We start from the raw sequence: 17257 nt of genomic DNA, 5'->3' as shown, positions 1-17257 counted from the left end.
GATCAACCGACTGAGAAAGAGTTCCGTGGTTCAGGCTTTAGAACACAGAGTTAACGTCGGTTCTCCTGAAGTTCCTGCAGCAACTCGAGCTCTTGCTCGGCTCTGACACTGATGCGCTCGCGGCACGACTTCATTGTGCCTTTTAGCTGCTCGTTCTTCTCTGCCGATGAGGACATGAAGATCTGGGACTTTGAGCAGAGACGATTAATCATTAATAAGAAGATCAACAACATGAGATGCTTCAACAAGAACGGACCATGTTTCTGTTGACATGATTCAAACTGTCCAGGAAACATCAACTCGTGACACTAGAATAACTATTTATACGAATCTTAATAAGTACCATTATTACTGTATTTAGCCTTAATAACACGATAATACTGAGTTGAAGCTGAACAGAAACTTGAATACTCATTATTAAAAGGAAATAAATACATTATTAAAGATTAACTTTGGTGAAAACTAAACCCCTAAATAGTTGTAAATACCACAAGAGAAGAAATTCAGTGTTGATAATACTTTCTCTTACACTCAGTAGTATTCACAGCATCCTAAATACTCAGAAATAGACATGTGAATATTATGGTTATTAAGATGTTGTTACATTAGTGTGACATTAGAAAAATCGATATTATAACTGTTCAAATTAATGAAGTATGAATATGTTGCTACTATAGTATAGGGAAAGTAGTCACAATTACAAGTGTGGTTAGGATAATATTAATAGTTTTTATAGTTGTGTGTGTTTTTACTTTAAAATAGAAAAAAATTCATCAAATAAATTCTTAACTGTCAGATCAAGTCAATTGTCTGAGTTTTAGTGAGAATTCTTCGAGAGCCGATGAAAGAATCATTGACTCATTTTTCTGCGATTGTTTGAAGCAAAAATCTTCAGAAAATACAACCTGGGATTTTGGTTATTTTATTAAAAATATTTATTTTCAGGTTGAATTCATTGGTGTTTTAATTGGAAAAAAATCAGACATTTATCATCTGTCATTGAACAGAAAACAATGATTGGACTTCTCTGTTGCTTTTTTTTAATATTTTGATTAACGTCTATTTTTCTTATTTTCTGTTTCCTTTTAAGAAGCATTTTCTCAGCATCAGACAAACACTTGTTGGTGTCTCTTTGAGAAGAGAAGTTATGTCGAATTTAACCTTTTTAGTCTCACGATTGTTGCCCTCAAGGCCTTTCATTTACCAACTTCCTCTGCAGAAATGAGGGAGATTGGACACATTTCATGGACTGGTTCTCTACAGTATATTTATATTTCATCTCCAATCAACGCCGGCCAATATGCCTCTGTATTTTCCCCCCCATGAGCTCGACGCCCCTCTATAATTTCCAGCCACATTTTACGTGCAAACGCAGCGATGGACACATTCATCACATCGGTAGAGATTCAATTTTCTTTTCAATCATCCCTCAGTATGAATAGCCACACATCCTCTGCGGCCAACAATGAGGGGCCATTACCGGGGAACCAAAGGACGGCTTCCCCTCGCGCGGCTTTCAAGGGGGGAAAGTGTCTCAAAGTATTCCTTGTTTTAGGCAAATGCGGACGAGCTCCCAGACAGGATTTACGTCCAATTTTATTGTCAGAAAACTGTCGCTGGACAATCATCGGTAATGACCGGGCTCTAAACAGCGATGGCCGCCTCGACTCACTCGTTTCACTCTTCATTTAAAGAGTGTATTACCGTTCGTTTGTGTCGCACGAACGCTGAAAATCAAAAGTCGTGCACAATTATAAGAACCTTACACTCGAGGAGCAAAACTCTGGACCAGATTAAAACAACTATAAACACAATGTCACTTCCTTTCAAACTCCAAAGCACTGAGTTTCAAATGACTCATGACCTGCTTACACACAACACTCAGATGCAACAACACATGATTGCTTCATTGTAGACACAACAATCAGGTTCAAGCAATATAAAGAGGGAGCAGGTGAGTTCACCTGTGTTCTAGAGACAGTGTCCTTATAGTGATTGTGTCCATATATGTTTTTGTCCGTATGTTTGTATTCATGTGTGTGTGTGTGTCCATACATGCTTGTGTCTGTGTGTGTGTGTGTCCATATATGTTTGTGTCCATTTTGTGTCCATATATGTTTGTGTCCATGTGTGTGTGTGTGTGTGTCCATACATGCTTGTGTCTGTGTGTGTGTGTGTGTCCATATATGTTTGTGTCCATTTGTGTGTCCATATATGTTTGTGTCCATGTGTGTGTGTGTGTGTGTGTGTGTGTGTGTCCATACATGCTTGTGTCTGTGTGTGTGTGTGTCCATATATGTTTGTGTCCATTTGTGTGTCCATGTATGTGTGTGTCCATGTGTGTGTGTGTCCATTTGTGTGTCCATGTATGTTTGTGTCCATGTGTTTGTGTGTGTCCATACATGCTTGTGTCTGTGTGTGTGTGTGTCCATATATGTTTGTGTCCATTTTGTGTCCATATATGTTTGTGTCCATGTGTGTGTGTGTGTGTCCATACATGCTTGTGTCTGTGTGTGTGTGTGTGTCCATATATGTTTGTGTCCATTTGTGTGTCCATATATGTTTGTGTCCATGTGTGTGTGTGTGTGTGTGTGTGTCCATACATGCTTGTGTCTGTGTGTGTGTGTGTCCATATATGTTTGTGTCCATCTGTGTGTCCATGTATGTGTGTGTCCATGTGTGTGTGTGTCCATTTGTGTGTCCATGTATGTTTGTGTCCATGTGTTTGTGTGTGTCCATATATGTTTGTGTCCGTGTGTGTGTGTGTGTCCATATATGTTTGTGTCCATGTGTGTGTGTCAATATATGTTTGTGTCCATATATGTGTGTGACCATAGATGTTTGTGTCCATATACATGTGTATGTCTGTGTGTATCCATGTATGTGGATACACACAGACATGTCCATGTGTGTGTGTATCCACATACGTGTGCGTCCAAGTGTGTGTCTTCTGTCTGCTGGATTTTTTTTTTGTCAGTCCCCCCACTCCATATTTTTTATTGGGTGATTTTTTTTTGTGTGTGTGTGTGTGTGTGTGTGTGTGTGTGTGTGTGTGTGTGTGTGTGTGTGTGTGTGTGTGTGTGTGTGTGTGTGTGTGTGTGTGTGTACACATTATTGTTGTAGCATGAACATCCTTTGAAATTTTGACAGGTTTATATAAATAATCTATATTTTCACCACAGCATTGGTCTAGTGTTGTGTTTGATGAATTTCAAGTTTTGTATATTTGCACTTTCTGTGTGTACTTCACTTACATGACTCACACAACTGAGCCGGTGGTCGACCTCTGCCCTAAATCAACCTGTAGTTCAAGGTCATCACATCTTTCGATAGTGTTTATTCAGTTACTTACTACTGTTCAGTCATGAATAATGGAATAATTACAATAATAATAACAGGTTCTAATCACTGCACCAACGTTCTAGGTTATCTCTGTCCTTGTGTGGGTTTACTCCGGGTTCTCCAGTTTCCTCCTACAGTCCAAAAACATACAGAGTTTGATTGATCTGAACTATTAAAGAAGTTTGTTTAATTAATCAAATATATTGATTCATTCATTTATTATATTTGATGATTGGTTGCACAGCAAGAAGGTTGTGGGTTCGCTTCCAGCTTGACAGGCTGATGATTTGTTCAGTCCCCTGCCTCTCACCCCATATAGCTGGGACAGACTCCAGCCATCTGTGACCTTGATAAGTAGAACATAAATGCATAATTAAATGGCAATAATCCTAATAAATGAATTTAAACATGTTTGACTCTGAGAACAAACATGTCTTCCATGGATTTAGTGTCTACAAGCACATTGAAAAGAGAGAGAGAGAGACATGTCTTATTCATGACGTATTGATGACGATAAATAATGCAGCTTCAAGATGCAACTTTGTGTTAAACTGCCTCATTTATTTCACGGACTAACAGAGTTTTTAACCACGATCCGTTCAGATCCGTCATTAAAAATGCATCAGCAGGGTTCGGGCCTCTGACCTTGGCTGCAGAGCTTCATTTCATCTTGAAGAAAAAAGAGAAGAAGCCTGTAATTATAGTGCGTTAATTACAGATTCACTTTCATCTGCAGAGAAAATCCTACATTTGTGCCCCTGACGTGGGGGCTCGACCCAACAGCAGCTCGTGTGTGACCCTCCTTCCCTGTTCGGAGCTCCAGATACTCCGGGTACTATTGTCGCTTTTCTCTTCCCAGGCCTCAGAGGAACTGGTTTTTACCTGGAATTATTTAATCAGTGATGGTTGCTGATTTTTATTATTTTATTTTCGGACCTAAAGCCTGGACGATTCAGGGTGGTGCAGTGGTTAGATCGCCTCTTAGCAAGAAAGTTGATAAAGAACATGACATAGATATGACGGTTACTATACTATTCTGACTTTAATGACCAGATTCTTTTGGCTTTTTTAAAGGTTTTGTTGATGTCATTTTTGTCTAACTTACAAACATTAAACATGTATTTTTAAATATATATTTATGAATTCTCACTTCGCGTTCCCCCGAAATTATACTGACGGAGAACAATTCAAACATTTGTCCACTTTCTTTTTTTTAAATCTTCAATTTTTTTTGCCAATTTTTTTGGCAAATTGATCATGTTTTTTTAAGCACTTTTTGAAAGTACCTTCTGTTTAAAAATACCTGTTTTGCACTGTGTTGGATAAAACCTTTATGATACCCATTTTCAAGTACCAATCCATCGGAAATCAATGTAAAAAATATGTGTGACCAAAATGTACTTTATCATTATATAATTGATACGAACTGTAATTATCTATAACTATATTTATCTCATTTTAAAAGGGACTTTTTTTTAAAGTCAGTTTATGAATTTGTAGTACACAATAGATAAATACACAAACCTGAGCAGCAATAAATAAATGAATATGAACAAATATAAATTAAAACATAGCAAAATTCTACTGTATAGCAATATTGAACTTATTGAAACAGTAATTTAGCAGCTTTTTATGAAATTTCAATTAAGATCAGTCAAAAACGTCTTCAGTACGACGACTGATGTAAATAAAACACATTTCACTACTTATTTTAAAACAACAATACTTACTTAACTTTCACATTTCCTTAACGATTGGTCTAATTTTGTCCAGTCTTGATTCGTTCTATGTATTATTTCAACCATGTTTAAGAGATTTTTCAAAGTAATTAACAAACAGAAAAAAAAACAGCAGAAGGGTGAGGCCACTGAATTGCAGTTACATTTGGTGAAACTAGGGGGAGACAAAAACAATATTGTCAGTCTAACATATTAGGCCTTTATGAATAAAAAAATACTTTTTTGATGTTTTTTTTGTTTGAAGAATAAAAGCGTTTGATAAAATAAGTATTATAATTAAAGTATGAAGAAGTTTAGAAGTTTTTCATAGATCTGAAAGACGTGAAGCTCTTTTGCGTTTGTAATTATTGCTTTCAAACCGACATGTGTTTAAAAAAAAAAGACGCGAGCGTGAGTGTGAACCACTCAAGAATGTTGATGACAATATTTACGCTCTGACTGTAAATGAATGTTTCCGACTCCTTGATGAGAAATATCAGAATCTTCCGACAGAGGACGAGTCTCCACCAGAAGAAACAGTCTCTGCGTCGTCCTGTGGGACTTTTGTGTTTGTGTTTCTACGAGATGGAAGGTTCAGAACAGACAGAAGCGAGAACGATTATTTGAAATGATTATTTAGTTTGATGGCTTGATGGAGAAAAAGAAGTAAAGATGTTTTATTTTACTTCAATGTCGTCGTGTTTACTTGTTTATGAAGAAGGAAACATCGATTGGTTAAATAAGATGCAGCCATTTAAAGAGATAATAGGAAACACCAGACTTGAAACACGAGACCAACAAAATATTTATGAAATAACTGTTTGTACCACAATTTTAAACATATTTATTTTGAAAAGAAAACAATTCAAACCAATTCAAACCTGTTTCATGACAGTCCTCATCATAGTAGCTGCGAAAATATGATTGTGTTTATAGTTACATACGAGATGTTTTCAAGGCAATTCTGTTCGTCTCTGAAGAGAAACCATTTATTTTCTGTACAATTGCTAAAGGGCAAAAAAAAAAAAAAATGCACTTAATAAAAACATCCTTTGATACCGACAGGATTGTGGCTGCTCAAATTTTAATAAGCACATTTAATTAATTCATTCCTTGTTCCGCGAGCACGACGCTGCTCAATGAACTACTGTACACACAGTTCTTCTTCCTAAATGTTCAATTTCCTTTTACTGAAAATTAATCATCTTTTGTCTGCACTTGACTTTGATGAAAAACACATAAATCACTGCAGTGAATAGACGGAGCTTCTGATCAAGGCCTCGTGTCTTAAAGTATGAGCTTTAATACAAAGTGTCTTCATATATATATACTGTATATATATATTTTAAATTATAATTTTATATTAATTAAATTTAATGTTTCACCTTCACAAGGACAACGAAAACAGGTTGAACATGTTGAACGAAGATGTCAAAAGTGTTTAATTTCTATGCAAAAAAAACGTTCGTACCAACACTTGACACACATCAACCAGCTCGTTATTTTACACTAGAGGGCAGCAGAGAGTCACCTTCATTTAAAAGGAATCCCTGTTATAATAACAAAATAAACAACACAAAAACTTTATACAGTTTTTCTTTTTGAAGTTACACAAACTCATAATAATTAACTTTGTTAATTAACATCTATTTTTCTCCTTGATGCAGTGAAACACGTGGAATGAAATTAATGAAGAAGAAGAAAAAAAAAAGACAATTATAGAATGTTTATTGGTTTTGCACGACTGACCATGTTAAGACAAACACAACCACTTCGGTTTCTGTGGAAGTTTACGTTTTACTCACTGTTTGTTTAAGTCCTAAAGTTACCACAGTCTGATATTAATTACCCTGTCCAAGTGCGTGTCCAAGTGTGTGTCCAAGTGCGTGTCCAAGTGTGTGTGTCTGAGCAATTAAACTCCCCCCGGGGTCTTCTAATGGGGTCCAGCTGGGGACTGGACTTGTGATATCAGTAAACAAGGATAGAACCTCTAATTGGCTTTTTTTTGGAAAAGTGATGGCACATAGGTCATAACCAGTGTTGCGCAGCAGGGTCTGTGGACACTTGTTCTACACACACAAACACAAACACAAACACACACACACACACACATATATATACAGTATATATACTGCATATATATTTTATTCTTTTGCCTTAAATCTAAACATCGTTCAGGGTTTAAATCTGTTGATTTGGCTCCAAATATTAACGACAATATTTCAGTTCAGACTCTCAGACGAGAGGCCCATGAACCCATTCATTTTTATTTATTTATGAAAAGAAAAAGCGGTTTACATTAAAAAAAAACGTGTCCGAACAACCTCCTTGCACTTTATCGCAGATTCACACTTGGCGTCCTCCTTCAGACGAACCTCAACCTCCACGTCTCACAGGCGCGTCCTTCGACAATGACTCATGTTGCAGGAGAAGCTCATCAAGGTTTTTTCCTTCTTTGTGCAAAAATATGTCTCAATTAAAAAAAAAAAAGGATGCATTTTTTAACTTTTTTTTTTTTTTTTCCAATTACTCGTCTCGCTCAAGTAAATCGTCGTGTGTGAACAACTCAAATGATTCTTTCCATACAAGAAGTGATTTACTTTTATGTGTAGTGAGAGAAAAGGGGGGAAAGGAATGAAAGTAAAAGAGCCAGAAAAGAAGAAAAGTCACAGTAAAGAAGCATTTTTCAAGAGTCAAACGACGATGATGGAGATGGTTTGAGCTGCAGGAGTCGGTGACGAGAAAAAGGATCATTTAATGAAATGTAAATATTTCATTAGTGAAGCTTCTTTCGATTCAGGTGCCGCGGGTGTGAACGTCCCGACGTTCAGGAATGTTGTTGTGCAAGACTCCAGTGTTTCCAAAGAGTCACAAATGTGTTCCTTCGTTCACTACGAGTGTTGGTAAATATGCACTTGAATCAGGTTTCAAGGGTCACTTCTCTGTGACCTTCTGACCCACAACAGTGTGTTGTTGTTCTTAGGAAGATCCTGAGAGATATTGGATTTTACTGAAAGAACAAATCCAAAGATGGATCAGTGCAAGCAAATTAAATTGAATATATATATATATATATATATATATATATATATATTTCAGTGTCCCTAATACTAATACCTCATACTCTAATGTGAAAGTGTGTGTAAGAAAAGTTCTTCTCAAAATATGAAAAACAATGTAAACTTATTAACAATGAAGTGCATTAACAACTTGGATCAACATGTATTATCCAGGATCTGTCAGTGTTTTATTCTTTAACTTTAAACTTTGTTTTTTAAAATGAGTCCCAACATCATTTAAAAGCTGCTGGACTCTTGGACGTTTTTTTTTACCTCATCGCTGCCATTTCACCAGTTTTATCGTTACTTTGACACTGAGGAAATGAAAAATGTTGCCAACTAGTGGCGGGAGGTTTAATTGCACAAATGAATAAACGCTGAATATTTAAGTGTTAATTGTTAATTACTAACTTACATCCCGAGACAGAACCTGATTGACATGGTTTACACTGAGCTTTAGATGATTTTTCTCGGACCATCAGGACAACAAGTACGTTTAAGTCCAGAATGAAAGAACTTGAGACGACTTCTATGAATTGTAACTGTTTCTTATAATATAAAGGATTTTATTTTGTTCATAGTTGTCTCTTGTAGTTGTATCTTTTGCTGCCTCGTGGCCACGACTCCCTTGAAAAATACGTTTTTAAATCACAATGGAACATTTCCTTGTTTAAATAAAAATAAAAATAAAAAACATACTTTAAAATGACGCTCGTATCAGAAAACTGAGTATGGATCGATGGACACTATCCACCCTAAACAGCCGCCATCTTAGTGATGTTTACATTGTAAACGGAATTTACGTCATATATATATATGCATATACTTATAGGTGCATTTTCAGCAGCAGTAGGAGGATGACACGTCTTCATCGCTGATACCGTTGTAAATATCTCGCTAATATTTTGTTTCTCATATTTTTTCTCATATTTCTTGATCCAAACTTACAAAACATGCTGCCAGCAGGTGTTGATAATGTTCCTACAGCTGGTTGAAATCATCATTAAATAGTAGTAGAAGAAGAAACTGTTGTGTCTTTTTCCGGAACGGCGTAGCAGCAGTGTTTGATTTGAGACATACTATCTGTGGAGAATTTGTGTACTAGTTAGTACGTACACTATCCTGATGCATACTAACTTCTAGTATACTAAGAGATGTATTAGATTTGAGACACAGCAATACAGTATTCAGTTGAACCAATCAGGTGTTCAGTTGATTGACAGGCTGCTTGTTTAAGTTCACACCTGATTTGTTAACTTGTGTGTTCTGTTTGTAACAAAAACCTGCACCGTCTCGGCCCTTCTCTGGACCAGTTTGACACCAGTGCTGTAGAGGGCAGAGCATGCATGAAGTAAAACTGTTTAAAATAAAGTCGATTTGAAACAGTTGATGAATCGATTACGAATCGAAAATCTAATTCATATTGAGTCAAAAGGCTAACGGTGGAGAACTCACAGCTTTGACGGAAATTCCTGAAGTCGCTTCCTCCTTAAAACCTCAAACCTTAATCTACGATTCCCACAGAATGAACGTCTACGTCGATGACATCTTGTTGTACTGTGCGATCGAAGTGAACATTTGGAGCCTATACACACCTGTGCAGCAATCATGTGATCCCTGCTTGATACAGTGCCTTGCGAAAGTATTCGGCCCCCTTGAACCTTTCAACATTTCGCCACATTTCAGGCTTCAAACATAAAGATATAAAATTTTATTTTTTTGTCATGAATCAACAACAAGTGGGACACAATCGTGAAGTGGAACGAAATATATTGGATAATTTAAACTTTTTTAACAAATAAAAAACTGAAAAGTGGGGCGTGCAATATTATTCGGCCCCTTTACTTTCAGTGCAGCAAACTCACTCCAGAAGTTCAGTGAGGATCTTTGAATGATCCAATGTTGTCCTAAATGACTGATGATGATAAATAGAATGCACCTGTGTGTAATCAAGTCTCCGTATAAATGCACCTGCTCTTTGATAGTCTCAGGGTTCTGTTTAAAGCGCAGAGAGAACCATGAAGACAAAGGAACACACCAGGCAGGTCCGAGATACTGTTGTGGAGAAGTTTAAAGCCGGATTTGGATACAAAAAGATTTCCCAAGCTTTAAACATCTCAAGGAGCACTGTGCAAGCAATTATATTGAAATGGAAGGAGTATCAGACCACTGCAAATCTACCAAGACCCGGCCGTCCCTCCAAACTTTCATCTCAAACAAGGAGAAGACTGATCAGAGATGCAGCCAAGAGGCCCATGATCACTCTGGATGAACTGCAGATAACTACAGCTGAGGTGGGAGAGTCTGTCCATAGGACAACAATCAGTCGTGCACTGCACAAATCGGGCCTTTATGGAAGAGTGGCAAGAAGAAAGCCATTTCTCAAAGATATCCATAAAAAGTCTTGTTTAAAGTTTGCCACAAGCCACCTGGGAGACACACCAAACATGTGGAAGAAGGTGCTCTGGTCAGATGAAACAAAATCGAACTTTTTGGCCACAATGCAAAACGATATGTTTGGCGTAAAAGCAACACAGCTCATCACCCTGAACACACCATCCCCACTGTCAAACATGGTGGTGGCAGCATCATGGTTTGGGCCTGCTTTTCTTCAGCAGGGACAGGGAAGATGGCTAAAATTGATGGGAAGATGGATGGAGCCAAATACAGGACCATTCTGGAAGAAAACCTGTTGGAGTCTGCAAAAGACCTGAGACTGGGACGGAGATTTATCTTCCAACAGGACAATGATCCAAAACATAAAGCCAAATCTACAATGGAATGGTTCACAAATAGACGTATCCAGGTGTTAGAATGGCCAAGTCAAAGTCCAGACCTGAATCCAATCGAGAATCTGTGGAAAGAGCTGAAGACTGCTGTTCACAAACGCTCTCCATCCAACCTCCCTGAGCTCGAGCTGTTTTGCAAGGAAGAATGGGCAAGAATTCCAGTCTCTCGATGTGCAAAACTGATAGAGACATACCCCAAGCGACTTGCAGCTGTAATTGCAGCAAAAGGTGGCGCTACAAAGTATTATTTTGTAGAATAATATTGCACGCCCCACTTTTCAGTTTTTTATTTGTTAAAAAAGTTTAAATTATCCAATAAATTTCGTTCCACTTCACGATTGTGTCCCACTTGTTGTTGATTCATGACAAAAAATTAAAAATTTTATATCTTTATGTTTGAAGCCTGAAATGTGGCGAAATGTTGAAAGGTTCAAGGGGGCCGAATACTTTCGCAAGGCACTGTATACACCTGTGAAGAAAAAGGTTTGAACCAGTTTGTCATAAAAAATGTTTTAGATCTTTTAGTTCACTTTGTAATATTCTGCTTGACCCTTGACGTCTAATAACCTGGTCAAGGTCAAGACGGTGGAACAGAGACAGAATCCTTCGATGCTCTTGGTCAAAGTGAAACAATATCAAGGCGTTCTTTTTGCACTTTCGCTCTTCTAGTTATTTTCTGTTCTTATGCATATTTTATTGAGCCTCAACAAAGGATCGTCATCACAAAGAGGGTCCCTGGTGTCGGCCGGACCTCACAAAGACACTCGATTGTCTCGAGTGTATCGAGACCAGCATCTGCCCGGAGCTGGAGGAGAAGCGTCAGATGAAGCCGGAGCCGGGATTGTCTCTCGGAGGAGAGGAAGAAAAAAAGATTGTTGTCATCAGAGGGACGACAATATGAAGCATCGCGTGTTCCTTCATCACTTTCCTGAAGTTTTCCTACAATATTTTTGGTCACAGAGTCATTGAAAGACGATGAATTAAAACCAGAAGCGAAGCTTTTTCAAGAAGATCAACTTTCATCTGACAAACTGAGACACGACATCACCTGAAATGTGAAATAAATGTTAATAAATGTTATTAAAGAGATTGAATTTTCCATCAGGTCCACGACTGTTCGTTCTCCAGTCTCTCAGATCTTAGGAGAAAAATTTCATTTGCATGATTTCAAATGTTTTTGACAGTAAGAAGAAGTCCTGATTTAAAAGATTTTTAATTTCTGAACAAACCAAAAATGAGAAAAATGTCTGACGGTCCCTGAATTATTAAGCAAATAAAACAAAAGTTACTAAATAAAGGATCAATGACGGAGGGAACGCTGTTGAAAAGTTTTCTTTTCTAATATATGTAACTTTTTGAAATGTATAATTTGAATCATTGAGGTCGAGACCTTTGAAGCCTTCACTGAAGAACAAGATCAGAACTTTCTTTACGTTACTATTTATTTAAATCCTACGTTGTCGAAGGAGAATTGTTTTGAACATAATGTTCAAAGTCATAGATTAAAGAGCAGAGAACGACATCTAGTGGAAGCTTCATCAACTAACGTTATAATATTTGTGTTTTTATTTATTTATGATATTTTGTTTGATTGTTTGTTTGACAGAAGAGAAAGATAAAAAAAAGACCCAAAAAAATCATTTTAACATAAATAATTCCGAACATAAAAGGGATTTATTTTCTATTATATATTTTTGTCCCCGTAATAATTTGTATTCTCTGACCAAATGTAAAAGTATGTTCTTGTTTAGACTTTGACTCTATGTTTATATAAAATGATCAATTATTAAATACATGTTAATTATATGTTTATTATATTGTTGGTCTACCGAGGTCACAGACAGCAAGAGAAACAATTATTCAACAAAGATTTAAACACAAAATAATTGGTTACGTTTACGCTTCATAAAACATCAGATCTCTTTTAAACTGATGGCGCCACCTACTGACCCTTAAAGATATTACACTGTTTCAGGAAGCTTCATGAAAGTTTTCATTATTTTCAGAGTCAATTAGATGTCACTCTCTGCTCTATAATCTATTATTATTCTATTAAAACATCATTTTTAAATGATGGCGCCAACTACTGACCTCTGAAGATATGACACTGTTTCATGAAGCTTCGAGGAAACATCACTAGTCATCAGGTCGAAGCTAATAAATCACCGTTGATGTTAAAAACCGAGATATTCTGACATGTTTTGATCATTTCTTTTATTTCATGCATTGTCTCATATCTTTGAAATGTAACAAAAGGAACATTTTACAAACAAAGAAAAAGAATAAAAAGCAATAAAAAGCTCTTTAAATAAAAAGACTCTTGTCAATAAATATGTTGTTTTTGGTTTTAAAATTTGAATGGTTTACATTCTGTGTCTTTGATGAAGAGATAACGTCAAATGTGTTGAGAGCAGGATATTATTTACAAGACACAAGAGAAAAGTGAGAGCGTCGGAGATGAAACGAGCTCATGGGTGTCAGCGTGAAGTTTCCATCGATCCTCGTAACAAGCCCGAGACGGAGAGGACGTCTCTGAAAGCGCTCGTTACCCGCCTCGCCGCCATGAAGCGGTTCATGATCCGCACATTAGCTTCCCTGCGTGATGGCGCTCGTCATACGAAGCTCTCCTCCATATTGGAGCACAGCAGGAAAGAATCCACCAGCCGAGGTTTGATCAGCTGCTGCTGGTCCTTTGCGTCGATGCTGTCAGGACTCCCTGCTGCCAGTCTGCGCAACGCTGCCTGCAACACACACACACACAGGGGTCATCAAACACACACACAGTCTCCGCCATGCTGCCTCTACACACACACACGGGTCATGTAATACACACAAACAGTCTCCGCTACACCGCCTGTACACAAACACACACACTTGTATGTAAGACACACAACGTGTTGATGGAACACAGACACACACGCACATCGAGTTAATGTTACACACACACACACAGTTCATGTTTCTCTCACACGCACACACACACCGAGTTCATGTAACACACACACACAGTTTATGTCACACACACGTCATGTAACACACACACACACACACACACACACACACACACACACACACACACACACACACACAGTTATTGTCTCACACACACGCATGACGAGTTCATGTAAGACACACAGTTCATGTCTCACACACACCAACACACACACACACACAGTTCATGTCTCTCACACACACGTCATTTAACACACACACAGAGTTAATGCAACACACACACACAACAAGTTAATGTAACACAAACATTTCATGTCACACACCAACACACACATACAGTTCATGTCTCACACACACACACAAAAGTTTCCTCACAGTGGACAATTGAAAGAATTTCTTATCTTGTCTTACTCTAAGCAAGTGTTTTCATATATATATATTTTTTATCTTGTTTATCTCTGTCTGTTGATTTATCTTTTTTCCCTCATATTATTTTAATATTGAAAGAGAAACGTGTTATTGTAAACAACATTATTTTGGTTTTTAAAATGATTATTTTGGGGGTTTTAGTAAAAAATGTACATTTTACATTAAAAGCATACATACAATAATAATAACATGAAAACGCCCTAAATATTTAATTGTTTATAAGGACAACAAAAATTCAAGACACATGGAAAAAGAAAAATTCTCTCTATATTTTTTCTTTTAAATACATTTTAAGATATTTGATATCATAAAAAATAGATAAATGCTGCATTGATTAATATATAATTTAAAAAAAACAAGTTACAGTTGTTCAATTCATCATTTATTCATCATTTATATTTTAAACCTATTTGTATATGTTTTAACTTTAAACATTATTCTATATAGACATTTAAAGAAGATAAGTAGAACACTATTAAAACATTTATTTGTATAAATCAACCTACAGATGAAGATGTTCAATAATAATAATCAATTTAATTAATAAATAATAAAGTAAATCTATCGATCAATAGTATTTTTTACTTAAACCTGCTTCTACACAAGTGACAGTCGATAAAGAGAACATTATTAACGAACATGTTTTTAAATCAAGTTTTTATGTCAGAGAGGATTTTCCTTCATGATCTGTAACAAATGATCAGAGTCTGGATCAGAACAAATCACTTCTTATCCTTCGGCTAACACGATGAAATGGAATCACATGATTTGACTGACGACGTCTGTCGGCGTTTTAGTTCCAATTAAAGCTCAGCCTGTGCATGAGCTGCAGACCTCAATCCTCAGGCCCCTGCGACCCCGGCCTTGATGAGTGTGATCAGAATAAGATTATTCATGATATGTACATATTTGACACGCTTATATCAACATATAGATGTTCAATGTTGCCCCGGGATGTCGTACAAAAGCTGATCATGTGACGACGTATCAGTCAGACACGCCACCAACATGTTTACTTACCACCAGACACGCCACCAACATGTTTACACACCAGACACGCCATCAACACGTTTACACACCAGACACGCAACACACATGTTTACTCAACAGACACGCCACCAACATTTATACTCTCACCAGACACGCCACCAACACGTTTACTCACCAGACACGCCACACATATGTTTACTCACCATACATGCCACCAACATGTTTACTAACCAGACATGCCACCAACATGTTTACTCAACAGACACGCCACCAACATGTTTACTCACCAGACACGCCACCAACATGTTTACTCAACAGACACGCCACCAACATGTTTACTCAACAGACACGCCACACATATGTTTACTCACCATACATGTCACCAACATGTTTACTAACCAGACACGCCACCAACATTTATACCCTCACCAGACACGCCACACATATGTTTACTCACCATACATGCCACCAACATGTTTACAAACCAGACACGCCACCAACATGTTTACTCAACAGACACGCCACCAACATGTTTACTCAACAGACACGCCACCAACATGTTTACTCAACAGACACGCCACCAACATGTTTACTCAACAGACACGCCACCAACATGTTTACACACCAGACACGCCACCAACATTTATACTCACCAGACACGCCACCAACACAGAGTCGCTGTTGTTCCTCTCAGTTGCAGAGCGACACAGTTCGATGAGGCGAGGAATGGCTGGAAATAAACATGGATATAAAATACAGATATAACATATTATTGGCTGAGTTTTTTATCAAGACAAACTCATTCATCTTCACATTAGTTTTTTTGTTTTTTAGTGTAGATTTTTTACTTATTTTTTTCTTTTAAAATCAAAAGTCATGATGATGATTTTATACAAAAAAAAAGTTTTTATACAAAAACAACAAGTTTTAAATTTCATGTTATTCGAAAATAATCATAAATAACATAAAAGAACAACAAAATAAGATAATAAAAATGATCTGAATAAAGAAGAATACATAAAGATGTGATCAAAGGTTCGATCGGTACTTTTGGTCGGTTGTTACTGTTGGTTATGTCTTGAGTCGCTATTCAACATTTCAACATTTCAACATTTCAACGTTTCAACGTTTTCATAATTGAAATAAAAAACTATAAATAAAGAAAAAACATAATTTAAAGCATTATTTTTTAAAGTATTGGAATAAGATTATCAAACTCTATGTGTAAAAAAATATTAATAATTAATTTAATTTATTAATGTAAGATTCTAACTTTTAATATACAAATACAATTGAATTTAATTATTTGAAACATTAAATGAATATACTCTGATGACACTGATACATCCACACTGGAGTAAATAATACATGTCGTGCTTTAACTCTCTGGACGTGCAGTATTTCTCTGATCTTCTCTGATGGAATATTAAACACGTGAATCTACATCAGATCCATGATTCATGTCTTTACATACGACTCTGATGCTCGAGGGAATGTACGTGCTCGTGCATTACAGGTTTTCTTTTTCATTATGAGGACATTTTTACATTTTTGTTTTACAATATTTATGTGGAGGATTAACAAAAATGTCAGCGCCTTGAGTTATGACAAGATGACGTAACAACAAATATCAATATGAAATAAGATCTAATCAATGAACGGAAGAAAGAAAGCGGCTTAGAAAGTGTAACTTACATTAATTCATCTTTATCTGAATTATAGTGTTGGTGAAGCTTCATGAAACAGTTTCATTTATTTAAAGTAGCAAATGTTCTTGAACTTTTGTTCATGAATTAATCACTTCTTGTTGGATGGATGGATGGATGTATGGATGGACGGACGGACTGACGGACTGACGGATGGACAGACTGATAAATTGATGGATGGATAAAAGGATTGATGGATGGATAGATAGATAAATCGATGGATGGATCGACAGAAGGATGGATGGATGGATGGATGGACGAATGGAAGGACG

The 17257-nt window shown here is 36.7% G+C and overlaps 1 protein-coding gene across 3 annotated transcripts in view; it reads right to left on the bottom strand.

Annotated features, from left to right (window-relative positions):
• Nucleotides 1–13188: 13188 nt before the first annotated feature.
• The window catches only part of insc (INSC spindle orientation adaptor protein), a 57565-nt gene continuing 53496 nt past the window's right edge, over nucleotides 13189–17257 (bottom strand). For all 3 annotated transcript variants that reach the window (XM_087797918.1, XM_087797919.1, XM_087797916.1), the window contains exons 12-13: nucleotides 15933–16009; nucleotides 13189–13649 (exon numbers count right to left, since the gene is read on the bottom strand). In XM_087797918.1, coding sequence (XP_087654044.1) covers nucleotides 13521–13649; nucleotides 15933–16009 — 206 coding nt within the window. In that variant the 3' untranslated portion in view covers nucleotides 13189–13520. The remainder of the gene's footprint in view (nucleotides 13650–15932; nucleotides 16010–17257) is intronic.

Source organism: Callionymus lyra, chromosome 8, assembly GCF_982586985.1.
Source record: "Callionymus lyra chromosome 8, fCalLyr1.hap1.1, whole genome shotgun sequence".
Classification (NCBI taxonomy): domain Eukaryota; kingdom Metazoa; phylum Chordata; class Actinopteri; order Syngnathiformes; family Callionymidae; genus Callionymus; species Callionymus lyra.
Note: the sequence above shows the minus strand (reverse complement) of the source record. Positions and strands in the feature narration are given on the sequence as shown.